General features: G+C 40.3%; 1 protein-coding gene across 1 annotated transcript in view; it reads right to left on the reverse strand.

The window, feature by feature from the left end:
• Positions 1 to 222: 222 nt before the first annotated feature.
• The window catches only part of RBBP6 (RB binding protein 6, ubiquitin ligase), a 31,042-nt gene continuing 8,885 nt past the window's right edge, over positions 223 to 22,379 (reverse strand). The window contains exons 3-18 of the mRNA XM_026054191.1: positions 21,147 to 21,185; positions 20,488 to 20,524; positions 15,683 to 15,727; positions 13,216 to 13,304; positions 12,998 to 13,094; positions 11,742 to 11,881; positions 10,730 to 10,902; positions 9,950 to 10,053; positions 9,166 to 9,518; positions 8,647 to 8,746; positions 8,486 to 8,564; positions 8,332 to 8,389; positions 6,827 to 7,192; positions 6,363 to 6,464; positions 3,199 to 4,947; positions 223 to 2,095 (exon numbers count right to left, since the gene is read on the reverse strand). Of these exons, the coding sequence (XP_025909976.1) occupies positions 517 to 2,095; positions 3,199 to 4,947; positions 6,363 to 6,464; positions 6,827 to 7,192; positions 8,332 to 8,389; positions 8,486 to 8,564; positions 8,647 to 8,746; positions 9,166 to 9,518; positions 9,950 to 10,053; positions 10,730 to 10,902; positions 11,742 to 11,881; positions 12,998 to 13,094; positions 13,216 to 13,304; positions 15,683 to 15,727; positions 20,488 to 20,524; positions 21,147 to 21,185 (5,110 nt within the window). The 3' untranslated portion in view covers positions 223 to 516. The remainder of the gene's footprint in view (positions 2,096 to 3,198; positions 4,948 to 6,362; positions 6,465 to 6,826; positions 7,193 to 8,331; positions 8,390 to 8,485; positions 8,565 to 8,646; positions 8,747 to 9,165; positions 9,519 to 9,949; positions 10,054 to 10,729; positions 10,903 to 11,741; positions 11,882 to 12,997; positions 13,095 to 13,215; positions 13,305 to 15,682; positions 15,728 to 20,487; positions 20,525 to 21,146; positions 21,186 to 22,379) is intronic.

The following is a 22,379-nucleotide window of genomic DNA, read 5'->3' on the forward strand; positions in this document are numbered from 1 at the left end:
CCTGGGCCTGCCGCAGGCTTCCACTGGCCAATTGCGGTGGCTATTCTCTCTCTGCTTTCGTTCATCTACCATTGGAAACCCCATCACATTGAATAAAGTTTACTGAAAACTTTTTATTGTAATCAAAAAGTGACATAACAGGGCTGTAATGTATTCTGCAAATCATTCTGCTGATATTTTGTAACTGATACCAGCTTTTTCTGCCAGGCAATTAAAAAAAATTCAAATGTGAAAATCTTCACAGTACAGTAAACTCCACCCAAACTAATTAACGGTGGTTAAAAATAAGATGCCCCAGCAAAACCTTTCATGTTACATGGTCACAACTCACAATTCTGTACAAAATGTTCACTTTATAAAGCTCTGATGTAAAAATCAAATAATCAAGCAGCAATATTTTAAGTGCAGCACAGGGTCTTTCATGTCATTATTTACAAAGCTTGAATTCGTTTACATTTTAACAAAATTTAATACAGATGACTTAGGAATTAAGTCAATTCTTCGTAATCTGTCATTCTATGTAGTGACAGATTTAACTTTTTGGTCATCCTTCTCTTTATCTTTGCTCTTCTTGGATTTCTTCTTCTTGTGTTTGTGTTTTTGGCTCTTCTCCAATTCCGACTCATTTCCAGCGTGTTTCTTATGCTTCTTGTGTTTTTTGTGTTTCTTGTGCTTCTTCTTCTCCTTCTTCTTCTTCTTCTTCTTGCTGTCCTGGCTCTCTGCCGAGCTGGCGCTGCTGCTGTGGCTGCGGGTCTGGCTCTCGGAGGGGCTCTGGCTGCGGCTGCGGCTCACGCTGGGGCTGCTCTGGCTCTGGCTGCGGCTCGCCTCGGGCTGCTCCGCGCCGCCCGCCGCCGCCTCCTCCTTGCCCTTCTCGGCAGGCTTCTCCTTCGCTTCCTTGCAGTTCTTGCCCGCCGCCTCCTCTTCTTTCGCCGACACGTTGCTCTCGCTGTCGCTTTCGTTGTAGTCTGGCACGAAGGCAGCCTCATCAGTTTCTCGGGTCAGATCGGAGGAGAGCCGCGAGGAGGTGCTGACCTGAGGCTTAGGCTTGACGACGTTCTTCTCATTCTGCCCGGTCACGTTTTCTTTCTCATTTTTTGCATCTGGGGATTCAAGTCTCGGAGGTGGCTTATTAACAACCGGCTCTTTTTCTTTATTGCTCTTTACTTCCGTCACCTGTTTCTCTTTTTCCTTCTCCTTCTCCTTGCCCGCGTTCTTATCTGGAGGTTTGTGTTCTTCCGCCGAGCGCTTGGGCTCGTGCGCGGGCTTGTGCTCGGCCGGCCTGCGCTCGCGTGCGGGGCTGTAGCCGCCCCTCTTGGCATCGCCGGCGCCCTTCTTGGCCGCCTCCGCGCGCTCCTCTCGCGGCTTGCTCTTCTGTCCCGACGCGGCCTCCCTGCTTCGGGAAGGAGAGTCTTTTCTCCTCGCTACCTCTCCCTTCTCATCTCTGCGCTTGGAGCTAGAATGATCTCTGGTGCTATCGTGGTCAGATTTCTTGTCTCTGTTAGGAGTGAAGTCTTTAGCAGTGGATCCGCGCCCGTTATCATGTTTCTCTGAAGATCTGCTCTCTTTGGAAGATTGAGAAATATTTTTTCCATTTCCTTGTTCAGTCCCTCGTTCTGAGTGGTCTTTTTCTGGCTGAACACTGCTCTTTCTCTTCTCAGAAGTGTCCTTGTCTGACAAAGAATGATCCCGGTCTTTGGTTTTCCCTTTTTCACTTGCCATGGAGCTTTTTGATCCTTTTGCATCATGCTGGGAGCTCTCGTAACTCACTTCTTTTGCAGCTTTTTGTGTTTTTTCCAAAGGCTCAGCTTCTTTTTCACTGTGTTTCACGGGGTTTGGGGGCTTAACACTCACATTTTTTACAACACTAGCTGGTTTCCCTACATTTGTGGGTACCTGGGTGGACTTAATGTCTTCCTCTTCAGACTCAAAGTCATCTTTATCCCACTTTGATTGAGGGACCTGGATCATAATAATGACGTCTTCAGCAGGGGCGGTTATATCATTATTATACTCCTCCATGGTCTTAATAACAGTCCGTTTTGTATCTGTTTTTTCTTCAGGCTTTCTCACAGGGCTTCCTCCAGTGGAACTAGTGCTAAGAGAAAAAAAAAGGTGTGTGGGGGGATACATCGGTAAGGAGTAAGACGCAAGCACAGCCATCTTCTGTGAACCCCATGGAACGTTTTTAGAGTTTAAACAAAGGGCATGTTAGATATACCCAGTATTTTTTTTGGAAAACATGTGCAGTTAAAGGAAGAGATCAGAGAGGATGACTCCACTGGTTAAGATTATGAGCAATCAATTAATTTAGTAACTACCTACTACACATTTAATTAACAGGGACAAAAAGATTATGAGATTGGGGACTGTCTGATCTGGTAAGTCCTTGATGTCCTATTTCTACCAATAGTAGATATATTAGCTACACACTCTTGCTTCACCGCAGAAGCAAGGATCAGCGGAACAAGAAATCTATCAGCATGCCCAAGTTGTCCCTTAGAAAAAAGTGCTTTGGCACTCCTTAAAATAGCACAACAGTACCTTATGTCCCCAACAGTATCTTACACGTTTGAATCTGCTTTGTCCTGCTACCGAGATGCTCCATCCCTCTGGTTTCCCAGGTACCACATTGGGAAGGAGCAGGGAGCCCCTCTCGAGTGAACGCCCAGGAGCTCGTGCTGGCTGACACGGTGCCGCGCTCAACGGTGCCACTCACTTTAACTGAGCTGGTTTTTCTGCAAGGCCTAATTCCGTGTCCTGTCACCCAACACATCACTGAGGAGCTCGGGATTTCTAGACACATCGTGCATTGCATGGTTCAGATGTGCCCTGCTAGCCTCGTCCCTATCAGCAAGCTAGCCTGAGGGAAGCCAGAGGGGAGACCCACCACCCGCTGCCTCAAAGAATCAAATAGTTCATCTGACAAGGCAAGCGAGAGAAGAGTCCCAGAAACAAGGGTCAAACACGTCACCTATGAATTGACCTCATCAGCTTTCTATGTAGTTCAAACTGGTTTTCTTCCAGCAAGAGTGGATTTTCCCCACTTAGAGCTGCTGATGAAACAGCTCACAGATTACTCAATCATTTAGACTCAATTTAGCATTAGTCAGGACAAAGATTTTACATTTTTATGGTGGTGGTGGGGAAAGGGGTCAGGCAGGGGAAGAGGGAGTGAAGACAGGACAAGCAGTACGGTACCTGGTGTAATCTACGAGAGTCGAACCAGATCCATCAGCTGCTGTTACTTTTCTTCTCACTTTTCCTTTCGCTTTTTCTGCTTTAGCTTTGCTGCTGCTCGGCTCAGGTTTCTCAGCAGGTTCCTTTGCAGGGGGTACATTTTCTCCACTCACAATCTTCTTGCCAGTTTCTCGGTTAAGTTTAATCTTTTTTGCAGGCGCAGTCAGAAAAGCAGATTTATCCTTTTCTGGGGTTCTCTCTGTTTTTTCACCATCGGGCTCAGCCTTCCCCTTCGGTGACGCTTTTGATTCAGCGCTTTCCGGTTTGGAGGCCTTTACAGAGGCAGCTTCGTGCTCTTTATCTACCTTTTCATCTGCCTTCCTTTTTCTTTTTTCAGGTTTGGCATCAGAAGTTTTGCTTTTTTCAGCTGTTTTCTTTGACTTCTCCTCTTTGTTGGAGGGCTTCTCTGACTTGCCTTCTTTTGGATGATCTTTCTTGGCCTTTTCTTCCTTGGCCGGTCTGGTTTCTGGGTGATCTTTTGTCACTTTTGGATGAGCTTTCCGGGGTGTACCAAGAGCCTTCTCATCCTTTTGAGATGAAGATGCTTTAACACCATCTGTCTTTGGCAACTCCTCCTTCACTTTTTTTGCAGAGGGTTCTGTCCGAGGAGATTTTTCACGATCAGTGTCTACCCTCTCCTGGGAAGCTTTAGTAGGTTTGACTGTACTGTCTTTCTTAGGAGCAACAGCTACTTCTGCTTTCCGTTTCGTCTTGTCAACTTTTGCTTTCGGCTTATCTTTCTCTTTTTTCTCCTTTTCAGACACTGGTTTAAAAGCAATGGAATCTGCTTCCATAGGTTCATCCCTCACAGGGGTAGCATCATCTCTACTGGGGACCATGAACATAGAGTCTGCTTTGACATCTTCTGCTGCAACTGGTTCTCTTGATTTTCTTGCACCTTCCAACAACTCAGCATTGGGAAACCCTTCATTTTCATCACCTTTTCTTCTCTTTCGGTGTTTTTTATGTTTATTTCCCTTGCCATCTCCCAGCGGATTTTCTACCTCTTTTTCTTTTGATTTTGTGGGATCTTTGATGCCATGGCTCTCTCTTCCAGAAGGCTTTTCAGGGTAACTGCCACCTATACTACGATTTCTATGGCTTTGTCCACTAGCATAATCCTCCCTACGTCCCCGAGCATACGGTGAACTCTCTCGCCTGGTTCCAGGGGGACCAAACCTCTCTGGAGAGAAGTTCTCTCTGCTTACTGGGGGTCGAGGCTGAGCTCCGACGGCATAACCCTTGTAAAACTTCTCATACCACTCTCTATAGTTCCTTTCCCATTCTCTGTATCTTTCTTTTTCAAACGGATCTCTAAAATCAACAGATCTGCCATAGTAAGCTTTCATATCATAGGGTGGAATTTCTCTGTATCTGTTAAAATACTCCCTTTCCCCTTCCCCTTGTGGTATAGTCCTTTTAGTGGGAGACTGGCCTCTAAATATTGGAGACCTTGATCGTGAATGGTATCTTCTATATGGTGGTGATCTTGACCTCGAGCGGTGATAACCATGTGACCTTGACCTAGAGCGATAGTTACGGCTTTTTCCTTTGCCTCTTCTGGGATACGGAGGTGACCGCGAGTAGGAACGTGAATGCGAACGACTAAACGAGCGAGAGTAGGAGCGGGAGCGAGAAGAACCTGATCTCGACTTGGAGTAGGTGTAGGAACTTCTAGAGTAGGATGAAGCACTATAGGGAGACTTGGACCTTAAAAAAAACACAGTACAAAAAAATAAATGAAGTTAATTCAAAACAGATGCTCACCCCAAAATTTTTCCTCCCAAATTTGGTTTGTCTTTTTTCCTCTCTCCACATGCTTATGTCAAAGCTTCTTTCAGCTGCTGACATAATGCTACTGCAAATCGAAGAACCTGATAACATGTAAAAGTTTCTGCTTACAAAACAGAACAGCTGCAGTTTTGTTAGTGTAAAACATACAGAAAGAGTAAGTCTAATTCTACTCACTTCTATCACATTAGCTACAAGATCTATAAGGATTCTATGGTCTATTGATTGATTTAAGGCGGTGTATGCTGGCCTCTACTGGTATGAGAACACACACATTTCACTAGACAGGAACTACGTGCTGTACACATCAATTTTGTTGCAGTAAGATGCAAAAAAAGCAAGTCTTAATGGCTACAGCGCAGTACCAAGCACCAACAGAACGCAATTTAGCCTGAAGACAGCAAAGCTAAGTTCTATAAAGCTAGCTCAGTCAATGTAACCTACTGCTTATTTGGCAATTTTTGGCAAGACGTGTGACTCTGCGATGTTACTAGCGGTCCTACTCCAGCAACACACTCTACCTCGATGTTCTGGCAAAGTTTGGCACACATCTCTAGCTCAAACCAAGGACATCTACCTCAGTGCAAGCAAAATCAAATCTGGAACTTTTCAAACTCTAGGCCTCTAGCAATACTTCAACACTTACTCTCAGAATATCAATGACATTAGTAACAGAGAACTATTCAACTATTGAACTGATGTCCAAGTGATTTTTTCGCCATAAACTGTTGACTACCCTGAGCATCTCCTCAGCAAGAACCACTCCACATTATTCCGCACAGGCTCATTAGCAGCATTCTGCCTCTCAAGTCCTTCATCAATTTAACAATTTAAGCTTTCATAAAAAAGGAAGTTCAGATCTTTTATCTCCTAAAAAAAAAAATTAACAAGGTCAACAAAACACTAGTGAAAGGCTCCAGTTTGCAGTCCAGGATAAAACCTCTCCATGTGTCTACAGCAGCTAAACAGAACTGAAGACAATTTCTCTCCCATCTCCTCTGAGGCGCTTGGCTGCCTTACAGTCAGAATGCGGGACACGAAGACAATCCAGCAACCCCTCCACAGGGTTTAGGCACCTGTCAGGAGGTGAAGGATGCCACTAGAGCTTCACTGCCACAGACGCCTGCTCCTTAACAACTGCTGCCAAATTGGAGCTACCAGGCAATTCAACTGTAACCTCTGCTGCACTGGAGCTAGTGACCTATGGACAAACCTCCTGCCACTGCTAAGCCCTCGAATCATCCGATCCATCTAGAGATAGAGAGGGGGAGTGGAACTCCTCCTGATTCTTCTAGACAATCTGCTTCTCCATTACGGACATGTAAAGCAGTTACCTGGAAAACGAACGCCTACGCTCCTTTTGAATCTTTTTATATTCCATCAATTCCTTAGCAAAATCATTTGTAAACTCATCAAGTTTGGACTTTTTCTTTTCCCTGTTAAAATAAGTTTGACCTTTATTACAATTATAGTTTTACCTTTATTACAAAAAGACATCAAGAAACAAAACATGGCCAACATGAGAAAATGTATATTGCATGCAAATGCAAAAGGTGAACATCCTATTTAAGCAAACACAGTTTAGAATTCCTATGAGTTTTTAGGGAAAGTTTTAGAATTACATTTGTCTTGCTTTAGCTTTGCATGTTTACCATCTGCAATGAAAAACATACTGGAGAAAAATGCTTTATATGCCATTTTTGCTTATGCCAGATGCACTAGAGTGTAACTGCGGTCCGATATGCTATTGAAATACAAAAATGAAAAATAACGCAACTTCATTGAGCCAAATACTTACTCCTCTTTAAGTCTCCGTTGTTCTCTGTAAAACTCCTCCCTAGATAAAGGAGGTGCTTGTGTCGTTGGGATGGCATTTGAATGAGCCGTTGGTACTGCTGTTGGTACCCAAGCTGATGACATGTTTGCAGGAGCTGGGGGATATCCTGGAGGGGGGACAGTGTACCCAGCAGATGGAGGCTGACCAGGTGGAAACTGAGGAGGAAACTGTGGTGGTGGTACCCCCGGTGGAAGAGGAAGTGCATGGGGAGGTGGAGGATACAAGGGAGGTGGAGGCACAGGCACAAAGACTGGTGCTGATGCTGGTAGTGTTGGGGCCTGAGTCCTTTGTGTACGTTCACTATGCGGGCGTCCTCGATTTGAACTTCTAAAGAAACCCAAAAACATGTGTCACTGTTTGTTACACTCTGCCCTGGTTTTAAAGAGGAAAGTGAATGAAGCGGGAGCATGGTGGCAAGCACTTCTTGTTCTCAACTTAAGCGTTTTTCTCCCTGCTTTCTGTTCACGCGAAACCACACTCATTTCTTGTTCCTTATACTTGGCTTTCCACATCCTCACCCCCAACAGTTCCCTCAGTCTTCTCTCCTCATACTCAGCTTTGCAACCGTGGATGGAGGCTGACTACGTCTGAAACAAGACTCCCATTCCCACATGCCAAGTGCCCACTGCTCCTCTGCCACTCCTTGATACACTTAATGCTTCACACTTCTGATCTTCAAAGTACTGCACAAATATTAACTATTCTTCTCTTGAACTTCTTTTAACTTCTTCAATAAAAGACTTCCTATGTTGCTGTCCTCCTGATGATGCATTTGGCCTGTTCTTGTCCCTGAACTGTTGCTTTCTTGCTTACTGAATTTGATATTTTAGATTATCTGTGAAATGCATTTTTTTTTTTTTTTTGGCTTTACCTTTAAAAGCTTGTAAAGTATAATGCACCCTTATAGTCTATCTACTACAAGAATATGCCAGAAAGACAGACATACTTGACACTGCAGATATCAGTTAAACTGACTCTCACTCCAACTGTGAGAAAGCAGTTTGGGTTTTTGAGAAGACCAAATTGAAGAAATTCCAAATTGTTAAAAGATAACGGTGTGGGCATCTCAATAGATTGCTCAGTATTAACTATATGGCTAAGAACAAAGTTGGAGGCTTATTTCTAATGGGAAATCAATTTCTTCAGCCTTATTGAGCCACTAATCAAAAGGGTGGCTCTCCACCTAATGTTTTAATTATATTTAATTTCTAAATACATGGGTTGCTTGAAAATTGCTAATTTTTCAGAGTTAACTGGAGCTGGAGCTTTCTCTTAAATAATCTTACTGCTTGCACAGATCCCCTTTGTTAGAGCTAATTCACATTAAATTACCACTTGCTTCTTGCCATAACTACACATGCACACTTATAACATTACAATCCAGCTGTTCTTTACACTATGTGTCACTGCCTAATCAACTCAGGGTATGAGCACTAACATATTGAATTTCTGTAGAATGTACTTACGGTTCCCAGCCTGGCCTGCCGCCTGCCATGCGGAGGGCACCGACTCTCATGGGCTGACCTATCGGAGGGACGAGGGAAAAGCGTTAATAAAAATCCTGTTCTGTTTCTATGAAGGTAATTTGTTAACAAAGGTTCTCAGGTTGCAGATCCTTACCAGTTGTGGGTATGGACTGTCCTTGTGGGCCTAGAAGACTTTGTAACGCTGGCTGTCTTAGCACAGGAACCTGATAGCCCTTTTGAACAAATGCAGACACAGTTAGAAAGCAAATTCTACCATGAGACAGGAATTGCTATGCATGCTGAAATCAAACTTACCTTCTCATCCATCAAACTGCTGATTGACAGAACAGAAGATGATTTAACAAGTTCAGATGCACTCACAAGCGCAGCAGGAGGTAAAACACCATCAGCATCACTAGAAAAGAAGTTATTAGGCAAATCTATTAGGTAAAATCAAAAGGTTATAAACCTTAAACAATAGTTCAAACAGTTCATCATGATATATTTTCACCTAACTTTGCTGGGCTGCAATTGGTGCACAAGGTTTTAAAAGAATGGTTTAAATAACGACCATTTCCAAATTTGCAAGGGTCATGGCTTGACTATGTGCATTACTGAGGATGATTCTTATAACATCATTCGTGATTCTTACTTACAACATCATTCATTTCCTCATTCAAAGCAATAAAAGATGAGGAAAAAACAGTATTTGCACTACTGCTAGAAACTGTCACTAATGCTGCATAAATAGCTACACAAGAAGCTGAAGAGGGACCATATAACTTAAGTATTTTGATGTGTTTTCCATTTGTGTTGCCCTACAGATTTACTTACCGAAAAGGTCCATCTGGCTTTTCAGCACGAAGAGATAGGGACACTGCTGGAGGGAGATCTGAGACCGCGGCAGAAGCCGGATTTACTGGCAGAGCAGCTGCCATAGAGTGACCAGGAGCCAGTGCTGACAAAGCAGCAGAATGAGACGACAGAGCAGCTAATGGAATCATTAGTGGATCCTGCTGTCTGGAAATCGTTGGTCTGAGCAGAGGCTGCAGGTTGCGAGTTATTGTTTGTCTCATTAGTGGCGGTGGTGGTGGCGGCGGCGGCGGCGGCTGCTGCTGCTGTTGCTGCTGAATCTGCTTACGGAGCCTCTTTGTGTACCCAGTTTCATTTTTGAAGTTGTTCACAGCCTAGAGGCAGGAAAATATTTATGAAGAGAGTCATATGAAACTTTAGCAGATACATTAAAAAAGCCTTCAAAGAATAAGATTACTTGTGTGCTCCTTTAAATGCTATCTCAAAGTCAATCAACGTCCTGATGCGTTCATGCATCACGTTAGAAATAAGTATTTTCAGAGGGCTACCAATCCCCAGGATCAGCCCTTCCTTGATTTCAAGCCTCGTGCTGCCATTGAAGCTGAAAGTGAAGCTATCACCATCACACAAAAGTGTGACCAGAAGTTTTCAGGCCTTATGTAAAGGTCTGTAAGCCTCTCTATTTTCCAGATACTTTAACTCTTTGTAGCCTTACTCAAGGAGAGAAATTAGTATTTTATTTTTCCTAAGCTACTTACAAATAGAGTTGTCCTACAAACAGGTTGCATGACAGAGCTCAAGTTACCTGGCGCAGAAACTTGTTGGCAATTAAAGCATCAGGAGAAACATCTGTCTGATGACAAGTTGGGCAGGTATGTTCCTCAGATTCCAGGAGTGCTGTTCTGATACCTGTGAATAATTAGAATCAAATATATTTTTTGCCAAACTAACAGATTTTGGGAGGCTTCAATTAGCTAGAAACACATACATAACTACGCATTTTGACATTTTACAATCTTAATATTTGAAGATGTAGGGCAGGTTGTGCTCTTACTCTTTCATCTAGTTGTTTCCCCCCCACCATCACCACTACTTAACACAGTAAGAAGTCACCAACCTCAAAATTAATGATAAAGTAAAAGTAAATTCTTTAAATTCTTCTTCTCTAAAAGTAAAGTAAATTCTTAAAAATTATTAGTGAGATCGAGTTCTCAAGGTTTTAGACAATTGTCCCTTAAAGGAGGAGGCCCGGATTAAAAAGCTATACTCTTGTTTCAGTCCACATCAGAACTGACTATGTAACAGTAATATTTCATACAGTAAGAGAGAAAGGGCTGGAGAAAAACTACATGTGTTAAATATTTAGTATTTTAAAGAGCTGCAGAGTTGTGTACTTCTCTCATACTCATACTTCTCCAAGTAAAAATCATCCAAATACTTTCACAAAACGTCAAAAAAAAATTCTATCAAGAGAATCCTCTGAAGTATTAAATAGAACCCATAACAAGGTAATTGGCTCGTATTCCTGGTCCCGCAAGATCGGATTGAATGTTCTGAATAAAACCAAACTGGAGTGGATACTTACATTCATCACAATAACTGTTTCCACAGCAGGGAATAACCACCGCATCGGTCATTATATCTTTGCAAATGAGACATAACAACTCATCTGGAATAGGATCATCTTCTTCAGAGGAGGAAGATGGATCCTCTGGCAAGAATGGAGGCTTCTCCTTCTTTCCTATAGCATAAGCTTCCCTGAGGGGGACAGGACAGGAAGAAAAAAGAAGTGTGAATACAGGAAATTTTTCCAACTTCCTGATTTTATGAAGAGAAGATGGAATTCTTCTCGTTCCACCTTAGCCTTCTAAAATACAAGCATTTATTTTAAGCTAGTTCCTTAGAGCTGCCACATTAAAAAAAGAGGAGAGAGACTCTCCCCAAAATTCATCCCTCTCCACTGACTCAACTGAGACACACAACAGTAGTTTTGCCTAGAAAAATAATTTTCTACAGCTAGAAGTGAAATGTACTCCTCCTTTACTGTGACAGAGGGTAAAGTTAAGCTGTACAGAATAATGTCCAAGTAATACAATTTTAATAAATGAAAAAGTGTTTCTATGAAAGGAGATTGTTAAGAAAAAAAAACACCCCACGCAGAAGTGCTGCTAAACACGTTTAAAGGCTGAAATAGAACCTGGAATTTTAGATCAGACTCTGTTCAATATAGGAGTATCTTCTTAGCTCACAGCAATGAAAGAACTTCCTCTGCCTCACTCAAGAGATTTGATACAAGTCGAAAGGGAAGGAAGTCAAATACCAGACCAACAGATATTTGTTCTGTTTTGCAACTGTTTTTTTTTAAAGATAAAATAGAAATACACAAACAACTTTCTAAGATCCACTACAAATGTGAATTATTATTGAAAGCACTTTTGCAGATGCGCACCAAAAGCTTATCTTATTTCCAAGGATTTAAGCAGTGAGAATGATACCATTTTATTACGGGCATTAACGAGCTTTTCTGCATGTTCAGCCAGACATTGACACGTGCTCCCCTCTGCTCACTTTAGGTCACTCACAGGATCCATACTTACGCATCGATGGTCGGTATTGCGTATTTTCCAGTGTTTGTAAGCATAGCACCCTTTGTATTGGGATCTTTCACCTCCATCATGAAACTCCTGGGAATTCCTGTGCTCTTTTTAATCCTCGGAACAGACTCAAAATTTTTGTCCTGTTAAGAAAAGAAATCCAGATATTTTATTATCTAAAGAACCACATGAAAAACAACATTTAAATAATTTTAAGTAAGCAGAAAGAAACCTTCAATACTCTCCTCTTGTATCAGGATTCCATAATTAAAATATCTCCTTTCCTAAGAATATATAGTCAGATCTTTTTAAGGTTTGAGCTACTGCTTTTTAATTTCAAATAGATTTCCAGAGCTTAACTTTGAGCATGTTACTTAGAAGCCAAATCTCCCTTAGGCCACCACTCAAGAGAGACACAAAAACAGGCCAAACAGAAGCTTCATTCAAAGCCCAGAACTAGGCACTGGGGGAAGTTACACTCACGGTCTACAGGGGGAGGGTAAATTCATACCTCAGACATTTTAAGATCAGTCATTAAGGTTAAGTGGCATGAATATTCAGCCAGAGATGTGGGTAATTAACATGGGAAAAAACTTAATCTTCACTCGATGACAGCCAAATGCAATCCTTCAGTTTTACAAAGTATCAGCAAATGTGAATGATCATTAATAAAAAAATAGCTGAAGCAGAGTTTTCAATAAAACTGAAATATTATCAAAAGATACATGAAGAAACACAAGAGTACACAGAGAAAAATCTACAGACATGGTATTTAATGCCACGTCCTAGAGACAAGGGGACACTTACACTTATAATTCCAGATTTCTCTTGAATTTGTAATGGCTTTTCAACATTAGCTCACTCAAGAAGATAAAATAAGAATTACTACTATTTACTACTATGTTTTTAATGACTATCTTAACTTCTTGAACATCAAACACTGATTTCCTAAATTCTATGGCAGGACAGGATATTTATAAAAGCTTTCTATATCCTCCAACTTTAGTTTTAATGAACTCAAAAAACATTCACAACAGAATATGATAGTTGGAAGTGAATCCCTATTGAAGGGGAAGAGATTTTAACAGACAGAGAAACTGTTTGGTAACAGATCTCTCCAACTAACATGCCCGCCTTCCCTGCGGGCAGTTGTTAAGACAAACAACACTTCGTCGATGAATGCTCATCTCATCATTAAATACTTGCTAAACCAAAAACTTTGAAGCTAAGCAACATCAGAAGCCCCCCCACAATCTTACCCCATTTGTTGGGCAGTTCTTTATGTAATGGCCAGGTTTTCCACAACGAAAGCACGTATAGGACGGTGGAGGCGGACCCAAGGGTTTCTTCATGTAGCTAAAGAAGTTCGAGGGAGAGAAGAGAAAAAGAATATGCACATGTGTCTTTTCTCAAAGCAAGCATCTCGGTAAGTTTTCCATAATCTTCAAAGAGCAGCATTGACACTGCAAACACTTACTTGATGGGATCATATTCATGGCCAGACTGTGACATCATAGCTTTTATTTTATCTTCTTCGGAAGCATTGGCTTCAGCCAGATTGGCGGTCTGTTTAACAGGCAATTATTTGACACACACATTAGAAACACATTTAAGTCCACACAGCCAAAGATAACACCACTCATCCAATCCTGTAAAGAGCAGCACAACTCTAGCTGAGGTTGCATCAAAACAGCTGCTTATATAAAATATATTTGTCCTGAAGATGTTCCGGGGAGTCCTTACGCCATTACATGATGTTTATGTGCCTGTCAACCTACTCAGAGAGAACCTTCCTGGGCACTCAAAACCTTAGGCTCTGTTTGTACCTTACATAAAGACTTGTGTAACCAATCCAATTCTCTTTGATACAAAGTGGGCTGAAGCTATGCGTAAAAAATATACTATCCGGTATTTTTAGACTGAATTTTAAGCTCCAGGCTATTAGAAAGTTATTCATTATGTATTTAATTCCTATAACAGGGATACACAATGCATTTTTTACATTTTGCAATATTAAAAGGACACAGAGCTTGCAGTTGGGAAAGCTATTTCTATTGGTTGAAATTCAGCTTCTGACCAAGTTTCATTAAAAAGAATTACAAGAGTTTTTTAAAAAATAAGCCAAATCAAAAGGACTCAGTAAGAAAACAAACTTCTCAGTTGAAAACTGAGAGCAACATGGCGCAGACTGTCCAAATTATCTTTTTTTTTTCTCCCAACTTGTCAATATTAAGTGCTGCAGCTAGCAAGTAAAACTTGGTTTTCAACTGTGTCCCTTTAATAGGCAAGCTGTAAATATAAACCTTATGCAGAACTAGATCGTCAAATTACTGAAGTCATTAATTTTTAAAGCAGTATTTGTTGCATTTCTCAAGCATGTTTTTTATATTACACTAGTCCAGATACAAGCAGCGTCTAAGGGAGTGAATGCAAATTATTTGGAGCTTCAAGCACCTACCATTCAGGGCAGCCACTCACGTTTCTGTCTTTGTATGCATTCATTCACAAAAGCAACCAACTAGTTTCAACATTTTATTAAATGGTTGTTTCATATACACAGTTCTTCTCAACAGTAACACAATCCAGATCGACATCTACGAAATCATTTCCATTAACATTTACAGAAAACTCGATTTACAAATACTTGACTAATTTGTTTGAACCCAAACGGTTTACAAAACACATTCAAAACCACAAAACATTAGTAGGAATAGACCAAAAATCAAATATGGCATTTAATACATTGTAATAATAAAATAGGAACTGTTAACACATTACCTCCATGCTAAGCCAGCCTGCTCGGAAGAGGTTTATTTATTTTTAATTAATTAATGCTCCCATATTTTTCAGAAGTACTTAATTTTTCGGAAGTTTAGATGTGTACACCGCTTGGACAGTTTAGCACATTTTAGAAAATAACTTGACATGAGTTTACAAAACCAAGGACACGTTTAGGGACAGCACTAATGGAGACCAATTTCTTTAGGTGGTTGCACTTTGAATGGAAGTTTTGTTCTTGCCAAATGGACACAATTTGGAGGGAAGAGATTACCAGCGGGAAGAAGATTTCTGGAAATTTACTCCAGATTTTGCTTGGAGGAGAGGTCCAGCGCTCTAGCTACGCTACATTAGGCCCTGCCTTCTCTAATCTCTGTAGTTTGCAGACTAGGAATTTCCTCACTAGCACACTAGGCCTTTCCTAAAGGGCAGTCACTAGTGCTTTCCCAGACAAAGTTACACATTATTGAGGAAAATATGCAAGCAGTTTCATAGCAAAACATGGCATTACAACAGCTTCAGAAGGTCACATCCTCTCATATGCCACACACACACATTGGTATATTCCTATAAACAATTAGGTACATTTACACAATTTACACGGTCTGCGTTCAAACAAATTAGACTGTATAAAGGTTGTCCGTTGTGTATATACTACAGCTCTACAGCTTATCAAATTATGCAACATTCAAAAAAGTATCTATAAAGACTAGAAATTCAAAAATAGTCATGCAATTGTCCATGTTACGGAAACGCTTCTATTTTGGCTGTTGCAAACCCCTGAAATGTCCATAACTTACAGCCAATTAAATTCTTCTGTAAAAACTGTATTAGTTTCCAACGCAAAATTAACGAAACGTATGAAAAACGGTAAACAGCTTCTGAAGTGCTTCTTCTTTGTGTCTTGAAGATGAGTAATACATTATGGTGAGGCTGATAAGGTACTCCCCTTCTATCTTCCCAAACTAGGAACTACTCTTTACAGGATAGTATCAATATATACACACATTTTAAAGTTAAGTAATTTATATTATTAAGCTTAAGTTAAAATATTGTTCAAGTTACAACAATAAGTCAGATATAGATCACAGTATAGGATTTAAAAATATAAAGCAAACGCTTTTCTTTGTTTAGTATTTGACAAGAATATATATATATATATATACCTTAGTAAGCTGGGCCAGAGAAATAGATGCAGAAGAGTCATCAATCTGTTCACAAAAAATTAAACACATATTCAAGTTCCACAATAAAACACAGCAATAGTTAAGCCTCTACTGAAAGTCTACGCTTTATTTTCTGTGTGTTGCTGGAAGAGGCATTTCCAGCCTAGCGCAATTTGATCAGAACAATTCAAAGCAGTATTAACTTATGTGTCTATGTGATTAATGATAAGAAACTAAAATAAATTCCAAATCTATCTGAAAACAGCTTATTAGTCCACAGCATTTTAAAGAGGGAACCTTGTCACAGATGCACAACAACACTTAAAATCAAAGGAGTAAGAAAAATGTCAACTTCCAGCTTAAAAGATAAGGAAGTTTGAGAAGGGAGCATCACTGCAGGAAACGTAATCCACTGCAGGATTCCTCAGTGGAATGTGCAAGTTAATCACTCAACGGGCCACCATTTATAAACACACATGATAATGTTTTTTGTTAATCACTGCTGCCTATCAAAGGAAAGCAGGGTCAGCCCTGAAGTGAGAACTTGGCCCTACCCCAAGTTTTAAAAAAAAAATATATAAAGAAAAACGTAAACCAAACTCACCACACCCCATAAAAACCAAAGCACACGCACACAACCCACTCCATCGCACACCATCAGCAACAAGAGCAACCCATCACTTACTGCAGAAAACCCCCAAACTACTGGATTAAATTACCGAAATAATGGTGGTTACTACAAGACAGAACAGCCTGTAAAGATGAGCTAGCTGTAATTTATTCCAGTATTTCAGATAATAGTCCATTCTATAAGAATCAGCTTGGAAAAAGTAAGAATTTGTTATTTTTCTTCCTATGAAGCCAAAGAAGCTTTTAAATAGCAGCTCACAGCTAAACAAACAAACAAAAGGTGATGAAGGAAGAGGGCTTGGCAGTGCAACCCTGTCACTCTTCCCCACTGTGACCACTGTTCTCTGTCCCCAGCTACCTAGTGGAACAGTCTGCACGAATGAAGTCTTCAAGCCACTAGTTAATAAAAGATTCCAGACAACATTGTTTGAGAGCCAATATTAAACTGCAGTTTTTCCACATGTAAAAAGGGCAATTTCTAACTGTTTCCTTTTCCAGTATATTGAATTATGCAAGCAGCAATAAGTTTACACAAACCATTATCCAAAAGACTTTCAAATTGTTGTTTATTGTGTCATAAATTGTTCCACAAAAAAGTCTGGTGGAAGCCTCACCATGAAGCTTCTACCTCACCATAAACCCCTCTCCCGGAAAGGTCACCAAATTGGTCAAGAAAAATAAATAATAATTAAATCCCTTCCTTCGAAAGGCTGCTGTCCTGTATTACCTAATGGAGGGAAAGAATTCAAGAGCAGTTTAACTACTCAGACTCCGTGGTGAGAGGGGCAGAATCTGCTTGCAGAAGATGACTCCTCACTCCAACAGAGGCATTAATCATTCCTTCCACAGAGAAACATGCGTGGATGGAAAAACATACACAGCATTACTACACTACTAATTAAATTTCTGAAGATGCCCTTTGCAGAGGAAGATTCAAACCCGGAATAAGAGCTCCCTTCCCTTGTGAATGCTATGAGAAGATGCAAGTTTCCTCCTTTTCTGAGCACTCAGTTCCTAGCCATACTGAAAGTAGTCTAATGAAGTAACCTCATGCTCATTAAGTTCCTGCTTTTCACATGCGGAAAGAAGGAAGCCTCGTTTCCGTCATGACAAGAATTCCAGGGCTACTTCCCCATAGGTCTTCAGCAAACATTCGAAAAGCTTCAGCTGGAGCCTAGCAGTTTAGTGACACATTAAACAGTCCAGGACTGATCCACAACTGAAGCCCAACAATTAACGAACTATTAATTAGTTCCTGACAATATAATCCTGTTGCTGAATAAAATACAACAGGCAACAATCTACTTTCTTAAAGGAGGTGGTAACACTCCTTGCTACTCAACAGTTACTGAAAGCAACAAGCTGTGACTCAGTGTTCAATTCAGCGTTTGCCCAACGGCTCCTTAACAATATTTCTTGGCAGCCCCTGAAGCCAGGGAAGCAGAAACGGTGTCGCCAGGGCTCGCACACAGAACAGACAGAAAAAACAAAAGAAAACAAAAAAACCCACCCCCAAAAAAAAAAAAAAAAAAACACCCCACCCACACCTCCAGCACTGACATCCAACGTATTCTCTCATACAGACGAAAACGGGGAAATTAAGATAAAGCAAAGGGCAAAGAGAAATAAATAGATACTATGTGCAACTTTTATATTACCCCAAACCTGAAAATCTGCCTCAATGGAGGATTAAGCCAGGAGGGGCTGCAGTCATGTTTGACACTAGGAAGTGAAGGACATGACTTATGTTTCTACAGGCCCTATGGACAAATACCAGCCAGGGACACTCACAACTACTGAAACAAAGAGGAATTGCTTTCTTGATTTGGCTGTAATAAGGCAACAGCACAGATTTAGAGGAGCAGAAGGGCAGTTATCATGAGAGCAACATAAGGAAGAAATAATCAAGTCATAAGCTTTTCTGAACCTGATATCCTAGCTCATTTTAATTTTGATGTCTATGCTTTACTGTTGAACAGTAACAGGCCAGCTTTCCAGTAACCTGTTCCTATTACAATACCCAAAGATCTGCTTTGATATACATGCAGAGATTGTATATATGTAACTTTAAAAAACACTTAGACCAAGATCTGATTTTGCTTTAAGAATGAAGCTAATTTTGTCTCCAACAATGGATATGTCCGAGACTGCAATGCTTTAAAAAAAGTCACAGACATTGACTTCCATAGACAGAGGACTGGAGAAATCCAAGGAGGTTTCCCCCCGCTCCACTGTGTCTACCCACAACCCAAATCAGGTGGAGCCAAAGCAAATAAAAAGGCAATGCTTTTGCTTTGCTTCCCATTTACTTTAATTAGTTCCAACTAGGATCTCCCATCCTTTTCTTTCAGCCTTTTTGATAAAATCTATATTAAGATCATGGTAAGATGCTACTTAGAAATGTAATACAGACATGCCAGGGAACACACGAGGCTAAAAGAATGTTAACTTTATTTATGAACATGTGATTTGTGCTTATACACATGCTAGTAAACAAAAAGAAAAATAACTGCTTTCAAGAAATAAAAACCCATCTGAATTAGACCAAATACTATAAACGTGGTTTACATAAATGCATTACATTAACTACTAGGGTCACTGGGCCAGTTAAACTAACTGAAACTTGCAATGAGAGGCATTTATGTCCAAAAAGGAATTTGAACCAATCAGTGATAGAATTATGAACATCAGATTTAGACTTAGTATTTTTAAACCTACATATAAGAAGTTTTGGATTTTAGGTTGATTGCATCCCATTCGACAGAACCAGAGGTCGTATTCGTCCTCGAACACGGACCCAGAGTTCATGAATTTCTAGATTAAGTTATCCTAACAGCTTAGCAAGTGGTCAGATCCAATGATCCAGGGTTAGTGTAATGCCTCACACCGGTCTAGTGAAGAAAAGGCAGTAATAATTGAAATAAAGATGGAAAATAAAAACACCGAGTAGTAACTTTCATATTAATATAAGACTACTTTGAAATGTGTCATTATACATTGATATTCAAGTAAATGGCAAATCAAGATCTATAACATCATCAGTGAAGTATTTCCCTCTGTTACTTATGTATATTTTAGTAGCAGAATTAGAGGGTACTTTCAAACGTGAAGAAAATGCTTCCTCTTTCCCCAATGTAATTTCACTGTGGCAGCACACTAACACGAGGCTTAACCCTTGAGAGCATAAAGCAGCATCCACCCCTGAAGCCCCCTGGGAAGAAAACGCACTGCAAGCAGTAGCTGAGCTGGCAGGGCACGAACGCGCCAGGCTCGAGCCCTGTGCTAGGATTTACAGATCATATTTCAGATATTCTCATCTGCAGACATACTATTAAACTAAGCCGTTTCATTGGGTAAAGTGGAAAGATCAAATGTAGAAATTTGAAATATCACTTTGCGTTGCAATGCTATTTAAATCCACGTCAATCTTTGAAATGGTTACGTACTCAAGAGGGGCCCAAAAAATATCACTTCAATTATAGTTTCAGGAACAAATACTCAGGTATTTAAGGACATCAAAAGGAATAATTTAGCTGCACAGAACTGTCCTCAGAAAATGTTTGGGATTTGTTCCTTCTAGTACTCATTTGAACCCTCAAGTCAAAAAGAAAGAAACAGTACCCAGTTTAACAGTAATGGCTTCTCAGTGGTTTTTGATAACATTTTCAAAAACCATTTGGCAAAAAAAAGTATTTAAAAACAAAAGCTAAAGTGATACAATGTGAAAATGGCAAAAAAATACACTCCAAACATTTTTATTGCAAGAAACAAAAAGCACACAACAACCTGTACAAACATACATATTACTAGCTATAGACAGACAGATGTAGAACATGGCACCATGTTCGACTGTGCAAACCTTGAGCCTACATGATCTAAGAAACGATCATACATTATCTGTACAACACAATGTCATACAGGAAGTAGTCTAGCATATTCAATATGAAATACAACGCATTACTAGGCACAAATACCAATATTCACATTAAAACTCTGTAAATGATGGCATTACTCATATTTTAGTATGCTGAATTAAATACATTGTATTTACAACATACACTAGGTTTTGCTGGAAAATATGTTAAGTTAATGTTTGGAAAATTAAGTGTAAGGCTACATTGTTTATAATTAAGTGCAGTGTGTAGAAAAAAGTGTGAGATTGTGTTTTTACATACTGCTTTTGATGTCCCACTCACTGGTTCAGTTCGACTTCTAGAAGAAGAAATAAAGGCCATCAGAATTTAAAAGAAAACACTCAGATCCAATATAAAGCAGTGAAAACAGATCATAAAACCTGAGCATCAAAATATCACACTTGAATCGTCTAATAAATACGAAAATTTATTCATATATACAAGGTGTTCTCCCTTGGTACATTCATAGAGACTTAAAAACATTTCTACTTTGACATAAAAATTAAGCTTACATATATAAAACAGTGCAAATTAAAGTCCTTATATATTGACTCCACTATGTAAGATCAAAACCAAAGACTGCTACGGTTTTGTTCTCAATCACCCATGTAAATGGGAAGGTAACTTTAGCCAAACTGCACAGTCCTAGTATTCTAAACAGAAAACAGATGCATCATTTTAATTTCTAAGAATGAAGAGTGATAGTCTAGACACTTTGAAACGCGAATTTTTACTTAAGTGAAAAATCACTCATCTGACAGGAGTAACAAAAACGTCAGAGCGCAGTCTTGAGAACAGTGTCTCTTTGTGGAAGCCCAAGCACTGTGTTCAGATATCTACTATATTTAGCCATGAAAGTGCCAAAATATTAAACGTGTTACATATGCTACATTGACTAAAAATAGTAGTAGAAATGTCACCTGAAAGAAGTTTCTAGGATTTTGTGCGATTTAGGAGTCCTGTGACAGAAAAAAAGGTCTTAATTGCCAGAATTTGCTTTAAAATAATCTTGAAAATGCTACAATATTTTAGGAACTATATCTTATTACATTTGAAAACTTGCTGAGATTCCACATACTGATTGATCTGTACACATGCTGCTTAGGAATGGGACATGCAACGATTGCCATAGCTAACAAACAATGCACACAGTCATCCAAAGCATCCCATGAGCAGAGGCAGCTCCAAGGCTTACGGCGTGGGTGCACACACACAGGCTTGTACATCCTGTCCACGCTAGGGAGCCTGCAGGCCCGTGGCTACCACCACGTACTTTCTGAGCATGAGGACCTAAAGAGGCCTTTACATTACCACACAATCACTCCTTAACATTTCTTCCTTCAAGAATGTACAGGAGGAATCATGCATTTTCAAAGGCCTCTATACTACGAGGTATTTTTATTTTACAAGTGCTAACTACTGTCCCAGTTGTTCCTGTAGCACTAACAAAGCTAACGTGCCAGGTTAATGTTTAGATTTAGAGCCACGGGGCCGTTTTCCCTCTGCCCACATACAGATACTTATCTGGTCTTCATTGCTGCTGGCACCCGTGCTCTCCTTTTGGAGCAGGATTACACACCAGGAGAGGGTGCCATCCAACCAGGGATGGAGGCTGCGCTGTCCCGACTCACATACTTAGGCTGGCCTCCAAAGCAGGCAGCGTTTAGAAGCACAGTACTGCACAGTCCAGTATTACTGGGTAAGGCTCAAAAGCACTGTGACTGCGGTGCTAAATCAGCCTAAAGCTCGCACACAGCCCTGCAAAGGAGCCATTCCGCTTGCAAACACCTCACGGATGCCAGGATGCTGCTGCACCACTTGTTAGATACATACCAGAACTCTGCAGTGTACTTTTAACAATCAACATTCAAGATAAGGCACAGCAAAACCTCAAGCTAATAACATCTATTTGTGCTGCTGAGGCCTTTCTCCAGTGAGACTAGAAGACACGACCGCTCAAACAACGCTCGAGTAACCGACAGTGGACTGTACTGTACGTACAAATGAAGGGCAGCAATAATCCTGTGGTCAGATTGCATTTAAATTTTTGTAATTAATTTATGCATTTAATTCTGTTTTCCAAGAGTCCAAAGAACTTAAAATGAACACCTGGAGAGCAGATATCAGCTTAGGTCAAAGAGAGAATTAGAGAA

This window comes from Nothoprocta perdicaria, unplaced genomic scaffold (genome assembly GCF_003342845.1).
Source record: "Nothoprocta perdicaria isolate Ctin4 unplaced genomic scaffold, notPer1 scaffold_12, whole genome shotgun sequence".
Taxonomy (NCBI): domain Eukaryota; kingdom Metazoa; phylum Chordata; class Aves; order Tinamiformes; family Tinamidae; genus Nothoprocta; species Nothoprocta perdicaria.